Source organism: Lepisma saccharinum, chromosome 5 (genome assembly GCF_977018435.1).
Source record: "Lepisma saccharinum chromosome 5, izLepSacc3.1, whole genome shotgun sequence".
Taxonomy (NCBI): domain Eukaryota; kingdom Metazoa; phylum Arthropoda; class Insecta; order Zygentoma; family Lepismatidae; genus Lepisma; species Lepisma saccharinum.
In genome coordinates, this window is record NC_139233.1 from 89,918,460 (window position 1) to 89,945,267 (window position 26,808).

General features: G+C 39.7%; 1 protein-coding gene across 2 annotated transcripts in view; it reads right to left on the minus strand.

The window, feature by feature from the left end:
• Window positions 1-26,808, minus strand: part of LOC145987939 (uncharacterized) — a 351,180-nt gene that overhangs the window by 28,700 nt on the left and 295,672 nt on the right. For both annotated transcript variants that reach the window (XM_083122774.1, XM_083122773.1), the window contains exon 3: window positions 15,103-15,345. In XM_083122774.1, coding sequence (XP_082978900.1) covers window positions 15,103-15,345 — 243 coding nt within the window. The remainder of the gene's footprint in view (window positions 1-15,102; window positions 15,346-26,808) is intronic.

Consider the following 26,808-nt stretch of genomic DNA (forward strand, 5'->3'; position numbering starts at 1 on the left):
TTTTGAAACTCTTTTTAGTAAAAATGTTAACAATACTCACAATTATATACTTAGTATATAGTAATAAGTCATGTGTTTTGCTGAATCTGGTCATAGCCTCCCCCCCCCCCCCAAAGTTGATGGTCTAGAACATTTCAAATGTGTTTTTAAAGTTAAGTTCATGTGGCACAATTCAGAGTAAACTTTACAAGAGAAGCAAAATAATACATTAGATTCTCTTAAGCAAAATTATTTGGGGGCTCTGCCGCCACATCGTTGCCCCCCAAGCCGCATGGAGTCTGCGCCTATGTGTGTGTGTGTGTGTGTGTGTGTGTGTGTGTGCGCGCGCACACACACACACACACACACACACACACACACACAAACACAGAGATAGAAAAATTTTCACCTGACGCCTGAATTTTTAAATACAGTTCTAAAATTATTTATTTTAAATATTTCGAGTTCGCTTAAGAACATTTCCATTACCTTTTGTTTTTTTAAATAACGAGAATTATGTGTTTTTTAATGTTTGTGTGTTTTCTGTATCACGTATATCATTACATCATAATAATAAATATGCCATTATAAATTTTTGCACTATTGGTAGCCGCCGAATTTTAAAATCCTCAGCGACATGGTATGTCCACTATAAATTAGATTGTTTTGCATAGTTACCTGTATTCGTGCTGTTGCCAGTTGAGGAAGGCCACTCCGGCAAAAGAATTGCCTTTAATTCATGGCTTTCTTAATCCGTATTTGAAAAATAAATAAATAAAATAAATGTTGACTCCTGTGAAAAAGGGAGTAGCGCTTGAATTATTTTTAGTTTTGTCTACCTCTGCACACACAGAACCGAAAACTTGTCAGACAAGATCATTTCAAATATAACAAAATTTCACTTATAATGCATCAATCGACACAGATAAATTTATAATTATGTTATCTTTGAATGAAATGATCTTGTCTAATCTTCCCAATTGATGCAATTTTTAGTGCATCACACGGAGCATTAGCTGATAAAAGTGCCATATTATGCATTTCTGTGTGACACTAAAAAGTGCATCATTTGCAGTTTATGTTATTGGAGTCAACATAATGTGTCAATTGACACGTTTTTTTGTTCTGTATGTACGTATATATGCAGTGGCGGCGATTGGGTTCCAAAACCGGGGGGGGGGGGGGGCAAGGTGCCCAAACTGGGGGTAAAGGCAGTATATTTCCCTTTGTAGATAAGGTTTAGCTTATTGCGGGGGCAAGAGTGGCGAAAAGTGGGGGGCATATGTCCCCTATTCGCCGCCACTGTAATATGTATGTGTGTGTGTGAAAAATGGGGGAAAGCAGAAAAATCTATACACCCCCAACTTAGATTTTTACCTCAAAAATGGCTTTCTGGGAAATTTCCCTGCTTCGCATTCCCTGAATACCGCGTGTCTGGCTGGCTCCTTTCGGTAGCTCACTAATTCACAGAATCAGCAGGAGACTGGAAACCAGAACAATCGCTGTCTCGCCATCATCTCCGGGGCTGCCTTCAATTCTATCTTCAGCATCTTCAAAGCGGCGGGAGCCCAACAATGCCTTCTAAATTTCAAGCAGTCGCAGAAACAATTGCCTCTCCCTACAGACCCACGGCGGGATCACAAAAAGGATGTAATTAATAGTTTTCACTTTCCCTGCGTGAAATGCCAACTGCACTGTCGCCACCCCTCCCCCTTCCCAACAGAGAAAACAAACGGCTGGAATTCTCTTGGGGCTTCATCGAAATTCTCACCATTACAAGATCCTGTTATATCGGAAATTAAGTTAAATACTTCTTGGGCCACGATAAGGTCACGTTGAATGAATGATGTACGTATTGCTTGGTTTTGACAAGAAAGAACGATGAAATTTTATATTTGGTTTAGTAATATGCAGTCTATAAATGTCTAGCCCCTGATTTTGAGGATTTACGTCAATCTTAGAATGATTGACGTACATACACACCAAGGAATAAAAAGACAATGGACAATGGAGAACTTGATAGAAAATAACAGAGACAGAGAGAGAAACAAAGAAAAAGGAAAGGAAATAGAAAGAAAGGAAAAACTGAAAAGGAAGAAAGAGAACGAGAAAAAGAAAGAACTGAAGAAGTAGGGAAAGACAGATAGAAATAAAGAAACAAACACGGAAAGAAAGAAAGAACTGAAGAAATTGAGAATTGAAGAAATAGAGAGAGAAAGAAAGAATTGAAGAAATAGAGAAAGAGAGAATTGAAGAAATAGAGGAAGAGAGAAAGAAAGAATTGAAGAAATAGAGAGAGACAGAAAGAATTGAAGGAATGGAGAAAGACAAAGAAAGAACTGAAGAAATAGAGAAAGAAAGAATTGAAGAAAGAGAGAAAGAAAGAATTGAAGAAAGAGAACGAGAGAAATAAAGAATTGAAGAAAGAGAAATAAAGAATTGTAGAAATATATAGAGAAAGAAAGAATTGAAGAGAGAGAAAAAAAGAAAGAAAACAGGAAGAAAGAAAGAATTGAAGAAACAGAGAAAGAAATAAAGACACAAAATCTGGAGGAAATAAAGAATTGAAGAAAGAGAGAAAGAAATTAAGAAAGAATAGCGGATAGAACGAAAGAATTGAAGAAATAGAGAAATAAATCAAGAAACAAAGAGAGGGAGAGGGAAAAAGGAAGGTAGAAAACCGAGATAAAAACAGTAGAAGGAAGGAGAGAGAGAGAGGGGGGGGGAGGGAAATTAAGAGAAAGAGAATCTTGGAAGTCATACTTAAGTTGAACCCACCCAAAAATACGTCGTCCGCCTGAATGAAATTCTTTGGCGAGTAGTTTTGTCTCGTTAGAAACTTATTCCCAGCAAAGACATTACATCTAAATTTAACCAGCGCTGCTTCATTCACACTTTATTTGGGTGTGAAACCAGTTGCAAGAACAAAAGACAGGCAGCCTCTGAAGATGACCCTAGTTTTTATCCAGTAGCCACAGAGCTCCCGTTATGAGCTGAAAAAAATGCATATTAAGTACTAGTAGAGCTGTTATTACGCATGCTTGAATGTGAGGTGCCGTACAAGAGTAGCAAGCTGTCAGTTCATGTTACATCAAATGGAAGTCTTCTTCCTTGTCAAAACATGGACTCTCTTGGAGTCTGGAAAGCCTGTTAACTGCATGAATGACAATATTTAATAAACAAAAATGAAGAAAATTATCTTACCAGCGTGAAAATCTTGTTGTTAATTTAGTGAACAGACGGGCGTGTAAGGGATGACGCTTTGTAGAGACGTAAATGTCAACCTCTCTGCCACGTAGTACACCCTCGACTGCATTTTACAGACTAACGAGACTCTGGTGTCTTGACTCTCAGCCAGTATGCTCTGTGCGGCTTGCGTTGTGTGCTGTCCGTATATGTTTGTAATTGTCCCTTCATCTGTTTAATCATATCATCATTCATCCTCATGTTCGCAATTAGTCAAAAGTAGCAAAAACGCGAAGTAAAACAAATCATTTGGAAATTCTTCATCATTCTAAAACCGCTATGATATTCCAATTTTGGAAAATTACATCTGTTTAAAATTCCCCCTATAGCATTCAAGTGAATCTAAGTGTGGTTTGCTTACTTGTCTAGGTATTTGTGATCGAAAAGAGGTTTGCGGAGCCAGGAATAGACAATAGCCAAATCAATCACCAAGAATATCACTCGAATGCTCAACATATATAATTATCCAGAATTTGGAATTTCGCAGCGGTTTATCGAAACCAGACAAATTTCCGAGAAAAGTATTTCCTAAAACTGAGCACTAATGCTGACACCATAATTTATGGTTACGTCACCGCTCGACATATTTGCACCAGTCAGGAGTGTGTACGTTCCTGTTATGAAAGTTGGAGCCAAAACGTACTTCAGTATTTAAAAAAAAAAAAGTTAAATAAAAGAAAATAATATAAATATAGTGTTGATTAATTCTGTTTCTACGGCTGTCATACCAAACCTAAAGTCGATGCAGTTTGCAGGCACAGTAACGGAAATAGATAAGAGTTTATATTTATCTTACAATGTTGCAATTTTAGCTTGGAAGCTGTACTTTAACTGTAAACTGCATTTTTTGGTCATCAGCAAACCTCCTCCATATTTCTCAATGCTTGAAGTACAACATACTTCTGTTTGCACCATCACGAATCTATGGCACGAAAATCATCTTTGAAATGACTGCATACAGGATATTTATTCTACTGTGTAGTTGTCGGTCTGTTGTACGTTTCGATTTATAGCTCCTTCTCTCACACCGACTTCAATTTCTATCTCCCTGGGCAAAGAAATAACCATCACTGTCCACTCATAAAAAATGCACGGTCGAATCATATGAGGTCACTAAGCATGTGTCACGACTCGCAGCTTGATATTAAGTGAATCAATTCCCAATATGAAAAACCGTACGCATACGCACTCAACCATATCTCACATGCAATTTCTAGTGGTGTTAGGTAGTGACGGAAATAAATTCTCGAAAATAACCCTGTGTTCGTTTCTATTCACGTCTTGGAACTATAGAATTTAATGAATTAAGAAAGTCGGCGACTAAGTCACTACAAGCTACATTAGCTCGACTAATCCAGCTGATAGAATCTTCCTTTCCTTATTGGTTTTAGCTGCTTTTCTACAGCAAACCACACTTTCTTGTGTAAATATATGTTCCAAGACGTCTACATTTATATCACGGAAAAATTAATACATAACGAATATAATTTCTGCATATGGTATTGATATTAAAAGTGATGAAGACGTTGGTAGAAGAATTTCTTCATTTACCATACTTTTGCAAAAGCTCTCCCTCTGTTTTCAATAAAATGGACATTCAAATATCACACGATAAGTGTTCTTGGCCTAGTTTGCATTTGCACGTAGTGAATTAACTAATTTCATTTGATGTAGATGGTGGCATAATTTGATATGGCCTGATTTAATCCTAAAACGTTAACTGATATATAGCACGGTGTCTTGCTATGTAAATTTATTTGATTTAATCCTAAAACGTTTATAGATATATATAGCACGGTTCCTTACTGTGTAAATTTATTACATTTTTGTATGAGTGACTCACATTGTACCCGTGTAAAAACGTTTGAGTAACTCATATCTCCAAGTCACATTGAATTATCTTTTTTACTCTTGGTCATAAGTCTATTAATAATATGACAGAATCAAAATGTAAGTTTCAGTGTCTGTACACCAGTGGCGTAGCATAGACATTTCGGGTGGGAACGCCAAGTCCGAAGGAAGGGTCGGCCCTTTCTTGTTTAATAATTTACTTATGGTATTAGTCGCCACATGTATTGTTTATTTGCCTGAAGTCAGCTGGGTTTTCAATAAAACATCATCAATGCATGCTTTAGCTAGAAAATTAGATTCCTCACTATGCCACAAATGTTTTGAACTCTGGTGTTTTATACCCTTTTTTATATCTTTCTGCATGACGCAAGTCATTAAAAACCTGCCTGAATCATAAGCGCCTCTGCACAACAGTAGACGTCATTGTTGTGGATGATCCAACTACTGATTGATTTGGTTTATTTTATTTCGCTTTTCTACCACTTTTGGTTAATTGCGAATATGAATATGAGTGATGATATTGATGAAGGGACACTGACAAAGAACACCCGTGCTCACGCCGGAATTTGAACCAGGGACCTCTGTCGTCTTGGCGCACTGTGCAGAGCAGAGTGGATGATCCAAATATCGTACACTCTACTGACGTAACAGTGCCGATTAGTAATTCAGACCACTGTTTATTACATCTTGAGAATGCTGATAAACATTTTAAAATAATTTTCTCCAGAGACCATTCGATGTTAAGAGTTTTCAAATGAATGCTAAACATTTCCATTGACACAATATTAAGTAGTTAGATAATAACGAAAAAATACAATTAAAAAAAAATAGTTTTGCGGGTTAAGTGGTAGAGCAGCCACAGGCTGAATTTCTACCACGAGGACTTCACCAACTTATTTGACAAAAACTGTGTTGATCTTTTAGTTTCTAATGCACATCGCTGTTCGTGCGATAAATTATACAATGCAGTGGCCATTAAGAAGCAGTATATTTGAGATTGGTAAAGTTACGTCAGTCAATATTGCGTATTGTAGCATCACATAGCACGAGTTGCATGAGCGCGAAGAGCGAAGAACCGGGTAGGAATTCTACCGCTGTCGTCGGCTTCAGAAGGCAGAAAGGGTTACATGAACCAATCACGGTAGACCTCTCTGCTCCGTACGCTGGCGTACGAGAGAGCATTTACGCGCGTGCTGTAGAAATCGAAGCTTTCCCTCAAGAAAGGCAGCAAGGAATATAGAGTCCTGTACGCCGAACCTGCTCGGCGTCCGGCCGGGAAAGGCATTGAAAAGAGGTGCTAGAACGAGTGTTGAGAGTGAAGCGTTGCAAGCGGATCGCGAAAAATAGCTATTATAATGCCATGAAGGTCAAACATATATTAAATTAGTCACGTTTTACTTTATAATCACAGCATTTAAGCATTTTTGAAATTTTAAATCTGGGAACGCCGGGCGTACGGGCGTACTATAATGCTACGCCACTGCTGTACACGAGGAATCTACACAATAAAATGCTTAAAATCCTCAACTTGTAGAAAGTACGTAGAATTGCATTTTCATTATGTTTAAAGAGATGAATGAGGAAGAATATCCATTTCTTTATTATCAAAATAACGGGTAAATAGTTATTTCTTAAGACTTAAGTCTGGAACGAGCTTACATTCAGCGATTATCAGAGCTTCGTTTCGTTCTGATGTCAATTTTCAGAGCTCTCGGTCAATGTTTGTTTATCCCATATTGACTTTTAAGTCCAATAACCTGTTCAGACAGATGAACATGGTTTTGTCGGCATTTTTCGTACAAAAATTCGGCCGTTTTAGCACTTCTAAAACCTCTAATTTCTAAAACCTCTAATTTCGTTTTGAGACATTATCGTTAGTGTTAAGCCGGCTTTAGACGAAAGCATTTCCCTTAACATTTTTGCTAGCATAAATGCTATGTAAATGCTTCCAAAAATCTTATAACAGATAGTTCTTTACGCGCAAGAATTTTGTGTAACTTTTCAGCTAGCTTTTGCGACTACTATGTATGACATATACACCATCTATGCTAAGTGCACATTGTTTACATTTGAAACAACTAAAATATTCTTCCATACGTGCACAGTAAACGTTGTAAAATATGTATTTAAACAGCACCATTGTTTTGTATCTAATGACGTTTTATACGAAACGTTATTCCTCTCGGTTGAATAGTTATCGGCTTTTCAAAATGTGAAGTGATACATTGTTTACATCTCACGCGGCCGCCATTACATCTGCACACATGACCTAGAGGTCGCTTCCGATTGGTTATGCTACAAAAAATGCTACGGAAATAGGACGGGTTCAATCCTTGAGAAATGCCATGAAATATGCCATGGCATCTGAAATGCCATAAGACTTTTCACTTTACACGGTATTATATTGATCATGGCACAAATGTTAAGAAAAATGCTAAGGAAAATGCTTTCGTCTAAAGCGGGCCTAAGTAAAGTGTAATATGGCCCGCGACCAATCGCCTCAAGTGGTTACTGGTCCTATACATAACGAAGTATAGACACCCCTGTACTATACTGACAAAAGAGTGTGCTTATTTATGTAGATTACCATATATGGAGGGTATAATTTTATTTCAAACCCAGATATTGGAATAAGTACTTAATTTGTCAGTCTGCACAGTATCAGTATCAGAGTTATTTTCTCTCTTGTAATATTTTAACCTGCGAAAAGATCCAGGACCCAAATTTCACACGGAAAGCTTCTCTAAGAACGTGGTGGAAATTTTGTATAAGTTACTCATAGATGGAGCCCTCCTCCCTTCGTTTTATACACTGAAAGCTTCTACTTTCTACATACCATGCCAAATTCCCACCGTAATTGGCCCCCAACTTAGGTGAAAACAAAAGACGACTGAAAGTGAGACCAGGATGACAGTCTCATCATGTTACACGGATCAGTGACATGACAGAGACAGAGTGCACTTCACTGTTCCGCCTTCATTTACATAGAAATTGCTTGTTCTTCGAGCCGACCGCATGGCGGAGCTACTGTCGCAGTCGCAGTCGGAGAAAACTCATATAAAGAATGCAAACAGACCACCCAGAGCCAAACGAACTGACAGATTGCGAACGCTTCGAAGTTAATTATTGACGGGCCATCCGTGAAGTTGTTTGTTATGCAGTCGATGAAAAAAAAGAGAGAGTCCGACTGTCACGAAATTTCACAGTTGAAGTGTGAAATGATGCTGTGTATTCAGTTGGAATGGTCACAGACATATACAGACTGGCAAATTGGAGTCAAAAGGTATCAAAGAGAATAAACGGTGAGGCAGTATGTTATTGTCAAGTTTGAATTAAATAAGTTTGCTTTAACTTTTGTCCAATGCATGTATTTAAAGATCTGAAACGAGAGCAATGAATTCCCACCGTACTTCAGATTCATATGGTACAGCACGAAAAATTAAGGGCTTCAGCTCAAGAGTACGTTGTTGATATGAATCATATTAGAAGCATTTTTTTTGTAACGTGTGCACTTTAATATGTATTAGATAGCACCTAGATATGCATTTTTCAAATTTTCTGTAGTTTTTATTATTAATCATATTCTAAAATTTGCAGGGGAAGGGCTATTTGTGTGGGTAGAAATGTTGGGCAAGGCTGTTTGAGCTACAGCTTACCCACGCCCACTCGGTTGCGGTGAAGCCCCTATCATGTACCCTTTTCGTACGCAGAAACTTTGATTAATTACACTTTGCAGCTTCATGTCAGATCCTGTTTGCACGAGACCAATCATGATGCTGCAGTCACGCACTCTGTAGATGCACTCTGGTGGCCGATCATGAAAATACTTCTCTACTCTCTCTGCCCTGGCGAAACATTTTTTTACACTACTTTTATGTATAGTAAATAGTCCCTTGCATAAATTAACTCTTACGTATAATCCAAAGAGAGAGTTAATCTGTGACCGAGCCAAGATTGATATGTGAATGGCAACGAATGAATGGAACAGGTTTGTAAAAGATTATGATCTTAATAGTTGCAAATGAGCACTTCAAGTGAAGAATGTGGTAAGCCTACTAGTTCCATTAATACCAATAAGAATTTTCCGAACCTGGCACGTAACTGCTCATCACCATCGTAAAAGATACATTGTTGGAGTATCTATCTAGACGCTTGGCATTGTTGAGTTCCGTCCGTCACGTCAGGAAAGAAGTAATTGACGAATTTCATCCTTTATTCCATCCTTTCCTTAACAACCTATCAAGACATCCGAGCAGATCTGTGTGAAAATACCGATCTATATGTAAAAAAGGAAAGTAATATCCAGAAAGCACACGGCCCCTTTACCTGTCCAACTCCGAATTCAAGTCTCGCATTTGTTACCGGAGACACGTCACAGTTTCAGAAGGGAAGAAAGATTACGTAAGTTAATTTGGTGGATCGCCACCAGATAGCACCGGTGGGAAAGTGTTTTTAAATCGAGAGAGTCTGACAAGTCAATCAATCAGATCGCTCGAACAGATCGACAATGAACGGGAAATAACAAGACGGTTCGCACGAAATCCAGCAGTAAAGTAAGAATGGACGCACATTTGCACATCTGTGGCTGAATCCTTATTGACCTTGGACGGAAAAGTGACGTGAATAGGCTTAAAATGACACGAACTGCTTATGCTTGAATGGTTACATTATGCAGCTATACTACAGAATGATAGAATAATTATATATTTTAAGTTGTGACACTTGTATCAGCTGGTTTGGGGTACTACTCGTATTCATCTATCCGTAGCAACACTCTGTATCTCAGAAATCACTAGAGCTACAAACATGAAACTTGGCGGACTTATACACCTGGCATATATCCACCTATTCTGCCGTGTATGAAAACAAGTGGCCTGCTGATATCTCGAACACTAACAATTATAAAAAACTAAAATTTCCTGAAGTACAAGGCCTAGCAAATGCCACTTTAACGCGACATGGATTTTCTCGTCCGTCTCTCTGTGCCAGGAAACAATCGAAGGCTACTTTTTCGTGCGCCATCCTGTATGACTCGGAGTACTTTTCTGTGTCGCACCCTGTATGACTCGGGCTTGTTTTTCGTGCGCCACCCTGTATATTTAAGCGCGTGCCTTCGCTATCTTATTCATTCTCTTCAAATCACATAAAATTTAATTGTTCTTTTTCTTTTTTATTCTATATATACACAGTGTATTCTGGCGTCCAAAAAAATACACAAGCTAGCTTGTTTGATTGATTTGGTTTATATTACTTCGCTTTTCTTTCACTTTTGACTAATCGCGAATGTGAGAACGAGTAATGACATGAAGTTGATGAAAGGGACACTCACAAAGAACACCATGCCCAGGCCGCGATTCGAACCCGAGGCCGCACACAAGCTTGCTGAGGCGCACACAATCCTTCTACACAAAAAAAGATGTGTTTGAATTAAGAAGGCACTTTTAGTTAAGCTGTTTTGGCAACCAAAACAAACTTATGCCTGAATACCCCAGTGTTGTCAACTGCCCTCTCTTGTTTCTTCGTCAAAGAATTCGAGGAAGTTAAATGTTACGTTTCTGCTTTCTCTGTGTACCGTTTTTATCTTTCACGATGATACAAATAACAAGTAAATACACTGAATAAAGGTGTCAACGATATGTTGAAGAAAACCGCACATTTTTGCAACGTACGGGGAGGATTGCATGGCAAGCAGCTGATTGCATCACCCACGCTCTCTTCGCTCGCATAGGGTTGAAAATTCGTCTACGTCACAAACGGGTTTGTTCCCTTGTCCATGTGTTGGGAGAAGTAGATAAGGTAATGTTGACAACGTTGTCAGCACCGTGCACCGGCATCATTGAAAACAATCTCTGTGGAAACTCAAAAATGGGTTTCCATAAAAAACTTCATTGCCCATTAGGCTGGAAATTTCAAGAATAAAACACGAAATTCCAGGAGAAAGAGATGACGTCAAACGAGAAGGAACAATACAGGTTTTCTTAATCTCAATCCTTCCCCCTTTTTTAAAGGGGAAGAACTTGGAAGGGGGAGACATTGTGTTGTTTTCAAAACGATGGCAAAAGCTGTTATGGGAGTTAATGGCTCCGGAGATAGAAACTTCCCCCTTTTCCTTGCAAGCGCCAACAAATCACGCCCCCAAACACCCTACTTCGATTGTCCGCCAATGAAAAACACCCGCGTCCACCCCGTCGCGATGCTCATACATACATTAGGCGATATTTAAGGCTTCATTTGAAGGGAGATCCATGGAGAGTGGGAGTCTCGCGCTGAGAGAAATCTCTGTTTTTCCTTTCGTAACGACGCCTTCAAGCTAGTAATTATCATCGCTGCTTCAGTGTCGCCAGACTGTCGCTACGAGGCAATTTTCGGCGGTCTGTGGAGAACGAGAGAGAGAGAAAGAGACTTTAAAGTGGATGAAATCGAATTTCCGAATCCGCTCTCGACGCCGAAGCGGTTTGGGGAAGGTACTGCTGCTTTAAAGGGTAGCATCCCCTTTAGAGTAAGCGTCGCACTGAAACGAGCCAAATCTCGTCTCGAAGTCTTATCGAGACAGAAGTCGATTAAAATCGAGACAAGACGCAGACTCAATCTCCGGAAGTCGCACATTGGTCACAATCCAACTTATCAGCATATCAAACCGGTCTCTTGAAATTGGCATCGTTCATTTCAAGTTACAAAAAAGAAGAAAGCTTGTTATTTTTAATGTCAATAAACAAAGTTCATCTAATTCGTATTCGAACAGAATAAGCAAAGCATAGGCGGCGACTTGGGGGAGGCACTTTCTGCCCCCACCCTCAAATTCCCGTAGAAGGACACATTCTACGTATATTTACATATATAAAGTATTATTTATGCCGATCTTGCTCCCCCCCCAAATACCTTAATTGGCGCCTCTGAACCAAATTAAAGGTTGAGTTAGATCGAAAAAAAAATAGTGTAAACCACAGGAACCATGTCATATTTCCACATTCTAACATTTAATTCAAAAAGTAAAAAGTTCACATGCTTCAAAATTCCAAAAATTAGAGCTTTATATGAGAGGTCACACAACTTTACGACTAAAATTTTCCCTAATATTTGTCCGTAAAGTATAGTAATAAAATAGAATACTATGCATTTCAGTACACTGGCTGTTTTTAAGAATTATGAAAACCAGTTGTACTGGATATTCACTAATCTGGTAGATCGAGTAGAAGTGTCTTTCCAGGGATATAATAATAATAATAATAAATTTTGAATAAAATTGGTATATTAATATTAGTTTATAAGAGTTGTTGATATAATAATAAGGATAATAACTATGATAATAATAATGATAATTATTATTATTAGTGTTTCTACTATTCAACTTTTATCAACGGCCAGAGTTTCCCCGTACAAAACATTCAATGTCTCGCTCGACTAGTAGACACGTGTCACTTCACGCTTAGAAAATATTGAGTTTATTTCTTATTGTTCAGAACTTAACCATAACCTACTATTCTGGTGAGCTATTTCTATTATGGGCTAATCCGTTGGAGTGCTGGTGCACATAGGCGTTATGCAGAACAAGCCCTATTTTCCTTAATGTTCCGATTTCCATTAATCGAATTCTCGTGACGTGCAGATACGATAGAGGCCGCTCGCGGAGGAAAACGTTTTCAAAATAAGGGGCCCAATCTCAGCCCAGTACAAGCAAACTGTAATTAACGTCCTTAGGAAAGAGTAATGGATCAACTAAATCGGGGGACAGAAAATGTCGCCAAAAGCCTGACTTTGCCAGAGCCCCCCTTCCCCCCCTCTGGCTGCTGGAAGGGGAGAGGTCCCGGAAAGCTCTTCTGGATACGGTGAGAATTAATGGTCCCGGCTCCAGAAAAGCCTTGTATGTTTATTCCAACTTTTCGAAGGATGGCTTCGAACAAGGGAAGCAGGGGGGAGTTAATTTAGAGCAGAGAAGAGGAGCCCCCCTCTCCTCATCCTCCTGACAGCCGTTGACAAGATCTGTAACGTTGAAAATAAACGAGGCGAATTACCCACTCCTTGTCCGGAGCATCTTTCCAGGGAAAACAAAAATTTCTCCGCAGTTACCACGTTAACTCTTTTTAGAAACTCAAAATATTACTCTACTGGTTAGACAGAAGTTCCCAAACCTTTTCGTTTCACGGCGCCCGAAGTGTTTCAAGATCTTTCCGCGGCGCCAAGTCAGAATGGAGGCCTATGTAACACTTGCAACGCTCAGTTAGTGTGGTCACGTTGCTTGCCTAACATTTTACATGTATAAATACTAATTAAGCACATATTTGGAACAATCATATCATTGACTAACAAGTAAGTGTCGTTTCAGTGAAAATATTGGAACGTTTCGCGGCGCCCCTGTAAGCCAAGCACGGCGCTCGAGGGAGAAACGGCGCATACTTTGGGAACCGCTGGGTTAGAAGTTAAGTCCTTCTTTTCCAGTATTTCTCATCTGTTTTCCCGAGACGCCAAATTTCGTGCTGTATATAGTTTCATGTCGTTCTGCCATGGGCAACTATTTCGAGCAATGTGTGACCTTTTCACTACATTTGAATGCATTTCTGTCTACCCCCCCCCCCCCATAAAGTGCATATGGCCCCTACTCTATTTAACACTTATAAATGTATAATTCCCTCTTCTTCTACTCGCTTCATGTTACTAGTATTCTAGTGTGTATATCTCCTATCTTAGTATCCATATCCAAAAAAGACTTTACAACTTTGAAAGCATATATATTTTTTTTAGATAACTTACAGAGTTGGTTGAGGTGCCATTGCAAAGTAAAACACATCAACTTTGTCATACAACATTCATGTTGGGTCGATGTGGCTACCACTTGTAATTCGCCCATACATCCCACCTGAAGTCGATTCCATTCCAAAATTCACCAGTAAGTCAGGCGTCACTTCTGCAGCGGCGGCGTTAATTCGAAGTCTCAGGTCAACAAGATCAGCAGGTAAAGGTGGTACAAAAACCCGATTTTTAATGAAACCCCACAAGAAAAAAATCTAGCGGGTTTAATCTGGGGAGCGAGGTGGCCATGCAACCAGTCTCAACGAAGGTTTGGTGACAAGAGTAAATTGTAGGCATACTAGAAGGCGCCTTACGATACTCCGTACGAAACTTACGTTGCACTGCAGTTGCTGATTGCGTCTCGTGAAACCAAAACACACAGCGAGCACGTTCCGCGCCAATAAAAGTAGCCATTTTCAAGAACAATGCCGACAGCGCTACTGGTGGGTAAGTTCGGTACTAATGGACTACGTGAGGTCAAAACTTGAGGTCTTTTGGTTTCCAATGGCACCTCACCGACTCTGTAAGTTATCTGAATAAATTTCTATATGCTTTCAAAGTTGTAAAGTCCTTTTTGAATCACCCTGCATATGTATTGCACTTTTAGAGAATATCCCTAAATTTTAGTGCCTATATCATTAATTTTGAACACCATATCCTCGTTTTTAGAGGCTACAATCGCATTGCGTCACCACACTTAGTTGCTATGAAACGTCAATACCTACACCTGCAAGCTTAGTGTTTGAATCTGTACATGTTCAGTGATTAAATCACGACCCCAGTGCTCCTTTGCCTACTTTTGGTACGGATTTCTTAACTAAATCTAGATGGATAAAAGAGAAAAGAGGAGAGAAAGAAAAAGAGTGAGGGAGAGATAGGTAAAAAGAGAGAGAAAAGGGAACAAGGAGAGGGAGAAAGAAAAGAGACTAAGAAAGGGGGAGAGATAAAGAGAACAAAGATAGAAAAAGAGAAGAAAAAGAGAGAGAGAGAGAAAGAAAGAATCGAAAAGAGAAAGAGAGTATGAGAGACAAGAAGAAAGAGAGATAAAGAGAAAGGAGAAGGCCGGGATTCGAACCTTGGACCCCTGGCGTCGTAGCGCGCTATGCTAAAGACGTAGGTCGGCAATACTCTGGATGAACCTCTGCATATACTTATTCAGAAGCCCCCATGAACAGAATTTAAGAAGGGAGTAAGCGAAAGAGAAACTGCAGCAGAATAATGCACCAGCGCACTACTCACCCCCTCGCACGACATCGGCGCGGAGAGCTGCCTCACGGTTCCCCTGCCCAGGGCCTCCCTCTTCCTCTGCGCAGAGAACAGCCGGAGCTCCTTCCTCTCCTCGTCGGACAGCCCGTGGCAGTATCGGACCTCGTTGTCATGGGGAGGCAGTTGGTGCAGCAGTTGTCGAACCCGGTACCTCTCACCAACAGAATTTACGTACGGCACTTTGTCTTCGGGAAGCGCTGAGAAGTACAGGTGCACCTGGAATCATACAAAAATCCGATAGATTAGATCCTGCATGTTATTAACACATTTAATCAGTAGCAATTGCAATGTTATACAGGGTGTCTATAAAGTATGTCATTTAAGAAAAGCTTCATTGCACGAATGAAATAGTGTGTTTCGTTTCGAGAGATCGAAAAATAAATGCTCACAGTTTAAAAACAGAGGAAGACATTATTATGATTTTTTTTTCATTTTACAAGATACAGAAACTTCAAATTTATGCACCAATAGTGAATACACGTGCTTGCGCATGCGCGCTAATGTATAATGCGGGAACAAGCCTGACACTATTCAGTAGAGCAACAGACACGCGACGCGACGCAAAGAATGGGGACCATTTAGATGTCTGCAGGCAAAATCAAGGCGCTCATATCGAGTTGCTTTGACCATTTTCCTAAACTCTGAGAGTTTCTACATCAAGGTATGTAAAAAGGTGTGTTAATAAACCATTATTTACACTTGAAATAATCAATTATTTCTCGATCCCTCTAAGCGGAATACGCTGTATATCGCACACACAAAAGATTTCTATGAATGGCCAAAATGTTTACTAAATTTGAAAGTTTTGACCACATCTAAAGAAATAGGAAAGATTTCGTCAGAATCATTTCTCTAAAAGATGGCGCTGGTGACAGTCATACGTTTGACGCGATTTTCAACAAATGTTTGGTCACGAAAAGCTATTCTTTCTTTACAGCAAATAAATATTTTCTTACTCTGCATAATGTATACCACAACACAATTCAACTTGAGCCCCAGTCTTCATTTTGAAGCACTTCTTCTAAGTTCCCTTAGTAGTTTGAGAAAACTTTAGAAGCCTATTTGGCACAATATATTTTGTCCATTAAGAATTTTACAATTAGAAGACAGTTAGAGGACAATTTAAGAACACTCAACGAGTTTGAATTTAATGTGTGAGCCGGATATGTTCAAATTTCTCTACAATTGTGATATTTACGTAAATCTATGCCCTGAGGGAAATTTCCCTTGATGTAGCAGTACTGCCATCACTCTCAGAACATTGAAGTAAAGTAAAATTAAATTATTAATATAAGAACGTTCGAACTCTCTAGCCTTCTTAAACCCGAAGGTTTATGCCTGCAGCAACACAAGCCTTCAATCTGTCCCTATCCTTGGCAAAATCAATCCAATCTTTTCCATCCTTACCGATTTCATTTAGGTCCATCTCAACGTTATCCCTCCATCTTCGTCTTGGCCTTCCTACAGGTCTCTTACCATCAGGTTTCCCAACAAGAATCCTGTAAACTCTTCTTTCCTCTCCCATTCGTGCCACATGACCTGCCCACCTAAGTATTCTTGATTTAATTATTCTAATAATATCTGGACATGAAAACATATTATGCAGTTCTAAATTATGCAACCTCGTTCCTTTTAGGTCTAAATATTTTTCCTAAGGATTTTATTTTCAAATACTCTAAATTTGTGTTCCTCTTTTAATGTAAGGGACTAAGTTTCACATCCATATAATACCACAGGTAAAATTACTGTCTTGTACATTTTAATTTTTGGTTTCTTAGATGTTGTAGTTTATATTAATGAAAGTAGGCTATATTATTTAATTCTGGGAGTGGCTTAAAGTAAATGCAACAATGGGAACCCATACCAGAAAGTTAAAACTTTTGACACGAAATTTCTCATAGTCCTGTTTGACCAAATGTTTATCCTGGATTGTATGTACACAAAATGGTTGCCAGCCGTATTGACAATGGAGCTGTAACGGTGAAGAGCGAGCACATGTTTGAGCTGTACGGTTTCTTCATTTGCGTTCAGTCTTATCTGCTGTTGACTCGGCGAGGAAATGTTTGGTCAGATGAAAGGAATGGCTGGACACATCAAGGAGGAACCCACGCAGCTGTGGCCTGAGTCATGAAATTAGAAGAGTGTATATACGTGTGTGTGTGGGGGGGGGGGAGGGTGTGTGTGTGTGTGTACGTATATGAAAGTATGTATAAATTATTGTATATATGTATGTACGGTGTGTTCCGCTTACAGGGATCGAGAAATAAAGGCTCACAGTTTAAAGACAGAGGAAGATATTGTTATGATTTTCATATTACAAGATACAGAAACTCTCCAACTTTATACACAAATAGTGAATACACGTGCTTGCGCATGCGCGCCAATGTGTAATGAGGAAACAAGCCTGGCACTATTCAGCAGTGTTGCCACATGAAGCGAAATTTCTCTTTTGCAGGAAAATTCGGACCGAATTGTTAGCCAAAAGGGAAAAGGGAATTTCGATTAAAAATACCACAATTTCAGGGACATTTTAAGGCATCTGACTATATTATTGCAGTTAATGCTAAGTTCCACTTTCATATTCACATTTTCATTTTTTGGAAAGGAACGGGAAATTGTGCCCTCATATTGTGGCAACACTGCTATTCAGTAAAGCAACAGACACGCGACGGTAAGAATGGGGCAACTCTCAAGGCGCACAGATCGAGTTGCATTGGCCATTTTCCTAAACTCTGATAGTTTCTACATCTCAATTATTTCTCGATCCCTCTTAAGCGGAACGAGAAGGAATTGGAGGGCGCCAAAAATTGACACTATATTACAACATTAGTGACAATGAAGTTCGACCAGTCACAAATATAGGAGTTCGTTGTGAAAGAAGGCGAACACATGCATATGCTGAGCATATTTTATTCAGCAGGCTACATGGAACAAAGGAAAACATAAATTTCCGCTGCAACGCAGCAATGTATGGTGTCCATACAAAATAAAACATTTTCGTCCATCTACACGTGACATTGAAGTTCGACCACTGTTAGAGGGGATCCTGTTTACCATGGTGTGACGCCGCCCCGTCGGCGAATAACTGTGGCAATGCGTCGGGGCATGCTGCGGACGAGTCGTTCAAGGTATTCCACATCGATGCGGTGCCATTCCTCCTGCAGGCAGGCGATAAGAGCAGCCACTGTCGTGGGTTCCCTCTGTTGCATATGTCGCTTAAGAACACGCCACACATTCTCAATGGGCGAGAGGTCGGGACTCTATGGTGGCCATGGCAGAGTTCGCACGTGATGGCGAGTCAACCATTCTCTTGTCAGCCGCGCTGCATGAGGCCTGGCATTGTCGTGTTGAAAGATGAGACGCCGCCTGTGGAACAGGTGCCTTCGCACTGTGGGAAGATGCCGCTCCAGTATGCGTGTATAGGCGTGTGCATTCACAATGCCCTCACAGACGTGTAGTGGGCCAACCCCAGATGCCGTCATGCATCCCCATACCATCACTGACGCAGGTTTCTGTACCCGACTTGCATAACATTTTGCTTCATTCTGTTCCTCCTTCCGACAAATGACTGTTTTCCGTATTTTCCCGTACACAACATTGAAAATGGATTCGTCCGTCCACAAAACCCTGTTCCGCTGCCGAAATGTCCATCCCCGGTACATTCGTGCCCACCGTAGTCGATTGCCTTTGTTCAACATGGAAAGGAAGGGTTTACGTTTCGCCTTGTACACTCGGTAACCGCATCGCTGTAGGTAACGGCGAATGGTTCTGGTTGACACTTCAATGTGAAAGCGTTCTCGAGTCCACAGTCGTAATTCGGCCACAGAAACATGATTGTTGGTCTGGATATAGCGCCTAAATATCCGTAGGTCAGGCACACTCAGCAGGCGTTTTCGACCGGGGGCCTTACCTGGCTCTGTAGTACCCGTATTTTGGTGGTGTTTGATGATACAGTGGACGGTTGACTTGGGTAAGTTCAGTTGGCGCCCTATTTCTCGTTCACTGAGTCCATCCCGTTGCAACTCCACCACTCTTCTCCTCACGGTGTTGTCAATAGGTTTGCCCCTGGCCACGGTGATGATGCACTGCGGTTCCTCGTTGCACAGCACGCGCTTATATACGGCGGACTCCCTTATCGTGTCCGTGACGTCATGCTTCCGTCGAATGCGCCACTATCTGGAATTTTCCGTTTGGGTCTGGTGCCTGGTCGAAGTTCAATGTCACGCGTATAGTTCCCCGTTTTCGTTCTTTACGTGACCTTGGGTGCAACATGCTGGGATCACGATTCTTGCCTGCTCACACGCCTCCTCTTACACACATGCGTCACTTCTGCGGGTCACCCATTCCACCGCCTATGCCTCTGTGCATTTAATCACGTATTCCTTTCTGGTCGAACTTCATTGTCACCAAGGTTGTACTTACTTATGATGTACGCAGAAGAAATATGAAAATAAAGAAAATTTACATTTTCACTATTAGGCTACTGTCTCTGCGAGACTAAGGATACGTTGATATACAGGGTTATTGAAAAAGGATGGTACAAAAGGAAAGTTTTTTTTTTTAAGTAAAAAAGAGATACAAAAGCAATTCTGGCAGGAAGAGAAGATAGGATGGTTGTAAATTTACCAGGGCAATTACAAATGTTGGATATGAGCACCCTGGGTAACACGGCAGATGTCAAAACGATAATTCTATCCACTGTCTCCCTCGATGTACCGGGGATTTTTCTACTGCACAGACATCGAGTTGATTCAAACTTCTGCAACCAGCGTGTAATGCAGTGTCTATGTGGTGGTTGTTTCTTGAATTTCGCACGAAAGTGTTTCTGAACTGTAACAACTGCCCCTGTTCGTGCAAATTCCATTACGCAATATGCTTGCTCTACCTTCGTTGTTGCCATTTTAGCTATCAACAATAAGTAGCGCCTCTAGCGGATTTTTACGTCAACTACAACCACAGGCTATAAATTTACAACCTTCCTTTCTTCTTTCCCACCAGAATTTCATTTGTATCTCTTTTCACTTAAAAATAAATTAACCTTACTTTTGTACCATTCTTTTTTAATAACGCTGTACTTCTACTTGCATTGATCAAACAGTAATTTCAAGATTTCAGATCTCAAATTGCACTATGATGAAGAGCAGCGTTTCCATCTTATAAGGGGCGCAAAAAGGGGATACGATAGAACTGTTAATTTTTATTATGCTTTATCATAAAATTGATATTTTCTGTGATTGTTGCTATTATATAAATCAACTTAAGTTTTCATGCATTCCATACATCCCATAATAATACACCAATAACAGTGAATGTGATAATGATTTATCCTTCTTCTTATCAAAGATTTTATGAAATTGTGAATGCTATGTAACGAATGAGCGTCACAAAGGTCGTGGGCCAATGTGGTCGGACATCGATGTGGCTCACAATGGGTGCAAATCTTATAGCTTATAAGTCAAACTGAGGGCAACAATCATTTAAAAATAAACAGTTCTTCCTGTACATCTAGCGAAATAAACGCACTCAAATACTCAGCTACAACATAAAAAAATTGTTACACTAGAGCCAAACATATGTAAATGCTCACAGCGTGTGTGTTGCAGACAAAAACAGCAAAGATCCCGCATGAAAGGAAATAATAGAAACACAATGTTCATTTTAGTAATGTCAAAATGATGCTACAACAATGACCTCTCGTCAGTCATCTAACTGTTGTCATTATTTCCTTCTGAGTCCTCCATTGTCCATCTCTTGCAGTTTTTGTTCTATTTAATTCGCTAATTATGCGCGTGTGCTGTAGGGGACGGGTGTTTGCATAGCGTAACGGCGAGTCATCCACAACGTCACCACGATTGATGGCTGAGCATAAAGGGTTAAAAAAGAACATGTTTTTTGCATGCGAGAAGCTAATCTGCTAGCTTGTGGGTGCCGAGTGATGAATGATGTAGTAAATTGCAACTGACGTGGCCGGTAATTTCATATAGAGAAATCGCGGTCAGAAATTACGCCACAGTGGACACAAGCCTTTTAACCCCGATATTGTGACCAGGTTGTTGCATGCGAAGGAATTCCGACAGCTTTTGCGATAGGTTCCGGGTTCCATCTCCGACGGTGGTGGTTCAGCATTGAGGCATTTTGGGGAACCATTTTCTTGTGGAGAAGTATCTCAACGCGGGGTGTAATGGAGTGCCTCGACACCCAAGTGTCAACCTGACTTCCACGTACTACACGCTGAACTGTATTTTGCAGACTAGCGATGCTCTGGCGTCTGGACTCGACTCTCAGGCACTATAATCCTCTGTGGGTATTGGCGTACGCAGGATTTTTTTCGGGGGAGGGAGGTGTAATTGTAGAGGTGGATAGTACATAGCTTGGTTCTAGGGTAGCGGGATACATAAAAAAAATCGTATATTTGAAGGTTTTCACTCTATTAAAATTGTACTCGAAGACACAAATGGTAAAGGGGGATTTGCATTTACACCTTTCGTTTTGTACAGTTCTTAACATATTTTCATTAGAAAATTTTCATTTTCTCAAAATTTTGGGGGGAGGGACTGAATCCTCATCAGTATGCGTATGCCAGTGTCTTTGGGGCTCGTGTTGTGTGGTTCAATATTTATGATTGTCCCTTCATCTATTCATCTTATCACCATTAATTCTCATTTTCTCGATTAACCAAAAGTGGTAGAAAAGTGAAGTAAATTAAAGCAAATCAATGAATCGACCAAGGAGCCGACGACAGTCTAGAAGACCAATGACAATTGCCATGGGATGGGTGTCAATACGTTATGATGTTACAAATTTTAATGTTTTTGTCTTACGATAATTTAAAACCAATTGTGATCCAATTGCTGATTCACCCTGCTTGTCCAGAAATCATGGGTCCTAGGTTCGAATCCTGTGTAAAATGCGAATATGTCAGTGTGCTTGTTCCTTATTTATTCATTTATTTATTTAAGAGAAGATTCCAAATACAGTGTTAGCCATTTTACATTGGAACGTACTCACAATAGAAAATAACATCAAAAATAATGGATCTATGTGTGTGGATGTGTATGTTTGTTCCGGAATAACTCTCGAACGCCTGGAGCAATTCAACCAAACTTGGTACACGTATCACTTGCAATCTGGAAAGAATACTTTGGAGATAAGACACATCTGGCATCCCTAGGGGTGGGGTGAGAATGGTTGATTTTTAAAAATAATCGAAAACGACCGATATTAAATTCCGCACAAACAGACATCCGTGACTCTATGCAATCCCGCACAACGATAGTGTTTCTCGGGTTGTCTAACATTCAGACTGATATGATTTTGTTTTGCGAAAACGTGTGGAATCCATAATTTTTGTGACACTGCCAATGCCGTTGAACTCCAAGTTCATCACCTATCGGCATGGGGGGGGGGGGTGAAAAGTAATGTGCCACAAATGACCTACATTAGTGTCGAATCCATTCTTCGGAGTCGGCTAAGCTAATTGGTGACATTCACGATCACATTTAAAATTAGTTACATTTTACACTATAGTTAGGCCTCCCCGATGGCGCAGTGGTAGCGTCGTCGCCTTGTAATCAAGCAGTCTCGGTTCGATACCCGGTGGAAGCACACAGTGGTTCGGGTCCCACATTAAACTGTTGGTCCAGTCCCGATTAGCCTTTGTGTGCATAAAGTGCACTTAAAACACGAAATCAATCAATACACTATAGTTAGAATTCATTATCTTCCTGTCTAATACAAGATTGGAATAAATAAATACCTGGGCATTGCCGGGTAATCAGCTAGTAATAGTATAAAATAAGAAAAATAATAACATGAACTAAACTTACATGTGGTTTAGAGACTCGCATACTTCTAGCCAACAGTCTTCTAAAATGTGCCAGATTATCAAAAGTGTCTATTTAGCTTGTCAGACTATTATATTCGCTAGGCAGTCTATTTATTTATTTATTTATTTACTTCTTCTTTTGGATGGCGAAGTTAAGGCACAAGCCTTTTCTTACACTTAACCATCTCTACTGCACATTTTACAAATTTAGCTGAAATATCTAACAGTTTGCGAAATATAAAACATCAAAATACCAAAGAAAATAAAAAAAACACAAAAAGAAAGAAGAAAAAACACAAAAAAGAAAAAAACACAAAAATACACATATATGCTGTAGGAAACGTAAAAAATGCACGTGCAGAATGAACACACACATAACAAAAATACTTAAGATACAGAAAAGTCGGTCGGTGTTTCGGTGGAACATAGAACGCTGGGTGAGGCATAAGCTTGGCTTCTGAGAAGCGAAAAGTTGAGTGCTTCTTGTTGAGCGGGGCGGCACTCGAAAGGGAATTTCCTGAAGAAGGCGGTCACTTCTGATGTTGCCATTCACTGTTTTATGCAGGAATATATGATCCGCCAGTGTACGTCTCTGGTCAGGAGTTTGGATATTTAACATCTTCAGAAAAATGGGTTTCTGCAAGTATTTTGTGGATGAAATTAGGTGACGAACGATGGCCAGGAAGAAATTTAGGACGGAATTTAGTTTATCTGAATTTGAGGGGCATGCCATAGACCAGATCGGAGAGTAGTATTCAATTTTTGGCGAACCAAAATATTTGTAAAGCGTGCTGAGAGCAGACAGATTGTTTATTTCGGTGAAACGATAGAGTAGACCCAGCATACGCATTGGAACCCTTTAGTGACTGCAGAGATGTGGTCAGAAAAGGTGAGTTTCTCGTAAAATATGACGTCCAGGTCCTTCTGTGCGGCAACTCTTTGAACACAATTATTTTTTATAAAATATTTTGTATTTAATGTGTTTTTCTTTAAGGGGAAAGTCATCATGGTACATTTTTGATGGTTGAGTTTTTAAGTTCCATGATTCACACCACTTCATTGGAGAATCTAAATTCTTTTGCAGAAGTGTCATGTCACTGAAATTTGAAATTTTACTATATATTTTGCAATAGTCAGCGAACAAGAGAGGTTTTTACATGAGTCGGTACAGGATGAAAAGCAGAGATCGAAGAACACTGCCTTGGGGTATACCAGAACCAATGAGGAATGTCAGATGACAAGATCCGTGGCACCTGCATGCTCGAATGAATCATTGGCCTTATGTTGTCTTCCTTCATGCATACGGAGACACTAATGGCGGTTATCGAAGCTCATCACGGAACAGGTTCCCTGACATCGTCGAGGTCTTCTTCCTATTCGAGTAATCGTCCTCGCATAAGAAACGCCACGTTAATACCTTGGTGTCTTCCGTATGGACTAAATGTCCCCATTCATGCCCCATTAAGCGAGGCACTGATTGAGAACCTCCAGTTCCAAGAAGTACAGAGACCCTATGAAATATTCGACACTGGTTGCGGATATCTTCTTCCACTGAGGTGTATTGGCGTGTCCTGTTATGCAGATGAGTACTCTTCCTGCTTGCAAACATCTCTATCAAACATGCATGTTAATAACTTGCAAGGACTCTCGAAGATGTTTGAGGATTGTCGATGACTGCTCAATAAGGATATATGCTTTCCTAGTTTGAAGATTAATTCAGGAAATCCATGTTACTTTTCTCTTCATAAACTTTTATCTTCTCATATAATATCTCAGAAACTAACAGTTAAAATATACAAAACAGTAATTTTACCTGTAATATTATATGGATGCGAACATTGAAAGAGGAACATAAACTAAGAGTATTTGAAAATAAAATCCTCACGAAAATATTTGGACCTAAAAGGGATGAGGAGGCAGGTGAGTAGAGAAGGTTACATAATTTAGAACTACATACCCGTAATTTGTATACATTTCCAGATATTATTAGAATAATTAAATCAAGAAAACTTAGGTGGGCAGGCCATGTGGCACGAATGGGAGAGGAAAGAAGAGTTTACAGGATTCTTGTTGGGAAACCTGATGGTAAGAGACCTGTAGGAAGGCCAAGAAGAAGATGCAGGGATAATGTTGAGACGGGCCTAAAGGAAATCGGTAAGGATGGAAAATATTGGTTTAATCTTGCCCAGGATAGATACAGGTGGAAGGCTTGTGTTGCAAAAACCTTCGAGTTTAAGAAGGCTAGAGAGTTATTAGTAAGTTAATTTGAAGATTGGTTTGACATTTCTCACGATCAGGTAGGCAGAGGGGTTGAAGACCTCAAGCCTTGCGGCAAATACCTCATGGTACTGGCTTTGTGCACATTTTTCTGTATCCTTATGAAGAATTTGCCAGCAGATCTAATGGTCGTAGATCCAATGGAGATTTGCCCACAGAGAAATAAGTAACTATGATATCTTGGGCGAACGTTAAGAGTCAGGAGCTAACAATTCCAAGATAATTTCATGAATAAGCTAAAAATTAGCCGCAGATCCACAACTGTTAGGTCTGTCCTTGGGGAAGTTGTTAAACTTAGCATAGTATTCGGTAGATTGTATGATTTGGTTTCATATATTTTATTTCTCATTTCTTCCAGTTTTGGCTCTTCGCGAAGATGAGGATGACATTAATGAAGGGACACTAACAAAGAACACGCATGCCAAGCCGGGATACGAACCCAGAACAGCGGACAACTCCGGCACGAAGGTTGGCGGTAGCTTGTATGAAGAGAGGTTTTTGTTATCCTGATGGTAATTGCCTCTTAGTCTCAATTACAGAAGAATGAACGAATGTGAAGATAAGGGTGAACTGATGGTTTCTTTAGCGTCATGCACTGAAGAAAACCATAAGAAGTGACAGTAAAAAAACAAACTGGAACGAGGAGTTCATATATATAATGCTACTAACTGGTATAAATACATACGATAATATTTCTATGTATCTACAGAACTTTTGAACAAAGAGGAAGAAAACTGAAAATTTAGCGTGGAGGGAAATATTAAATTTAGAGATTCCAAAAACCCCAAAATTTAAGAGCTGCCCGATTAATAGAATTTGTAATATGTGTAATGAAATTATGATAATCATTCCATAGATTTTTCAATGCCATTCTTGACTTTCAAGAAAACATTAGAGTTTATTCTGAAAATACGAATATGTGATAGTTAATACATAATAACTGTATTTATACTCAAGGTTATATGATTATTATTTTTTTTCTTTATTCTCTTTATAAACTGTTCTGTATGTCTATACTTAAGTAATGAATACAATTTGTGATTGGATTGCATATGTATCTATTGTAATTGTAGTTGGATTGTAATTCTGTAATTACTATTCATTATTATTAGTATTATTATTATGTACGCCTTCTGTTATTAGAGGATATACCTCTGTTGAAGGTAAAAATAAATAATAATAAATAAATAAATAATCGGAACTGGACCTACAGCTTAAAGTGGTGATCCGAACCACTACGTACGTCCATCGGGTATCGAACCCGGAACCCCTTGTTTACAAGGCGATAACGTTACTACTACGTCATCGGGAAGGCCTACTGTAGTAAACAATTTTGGAAAAAATACTAATGAGTTAGGCGTACAAGTCATACCCATCTTCTGAGTCTGTCGGGGAAAAAAACATATTTTAAAGAAGATTAACCAATGTATCGTGTGAGTAAAACATTCAGTGTCAGTTAAAAGTGAAGATAGTGGGAAATGGTAGTAAAAACATTGCAAACCTAAGACACGGGGGGGGGGGGGGCAACAAACCGACTCTGACAACTCTATATATATGACCTTAGAAATATTTTCGGG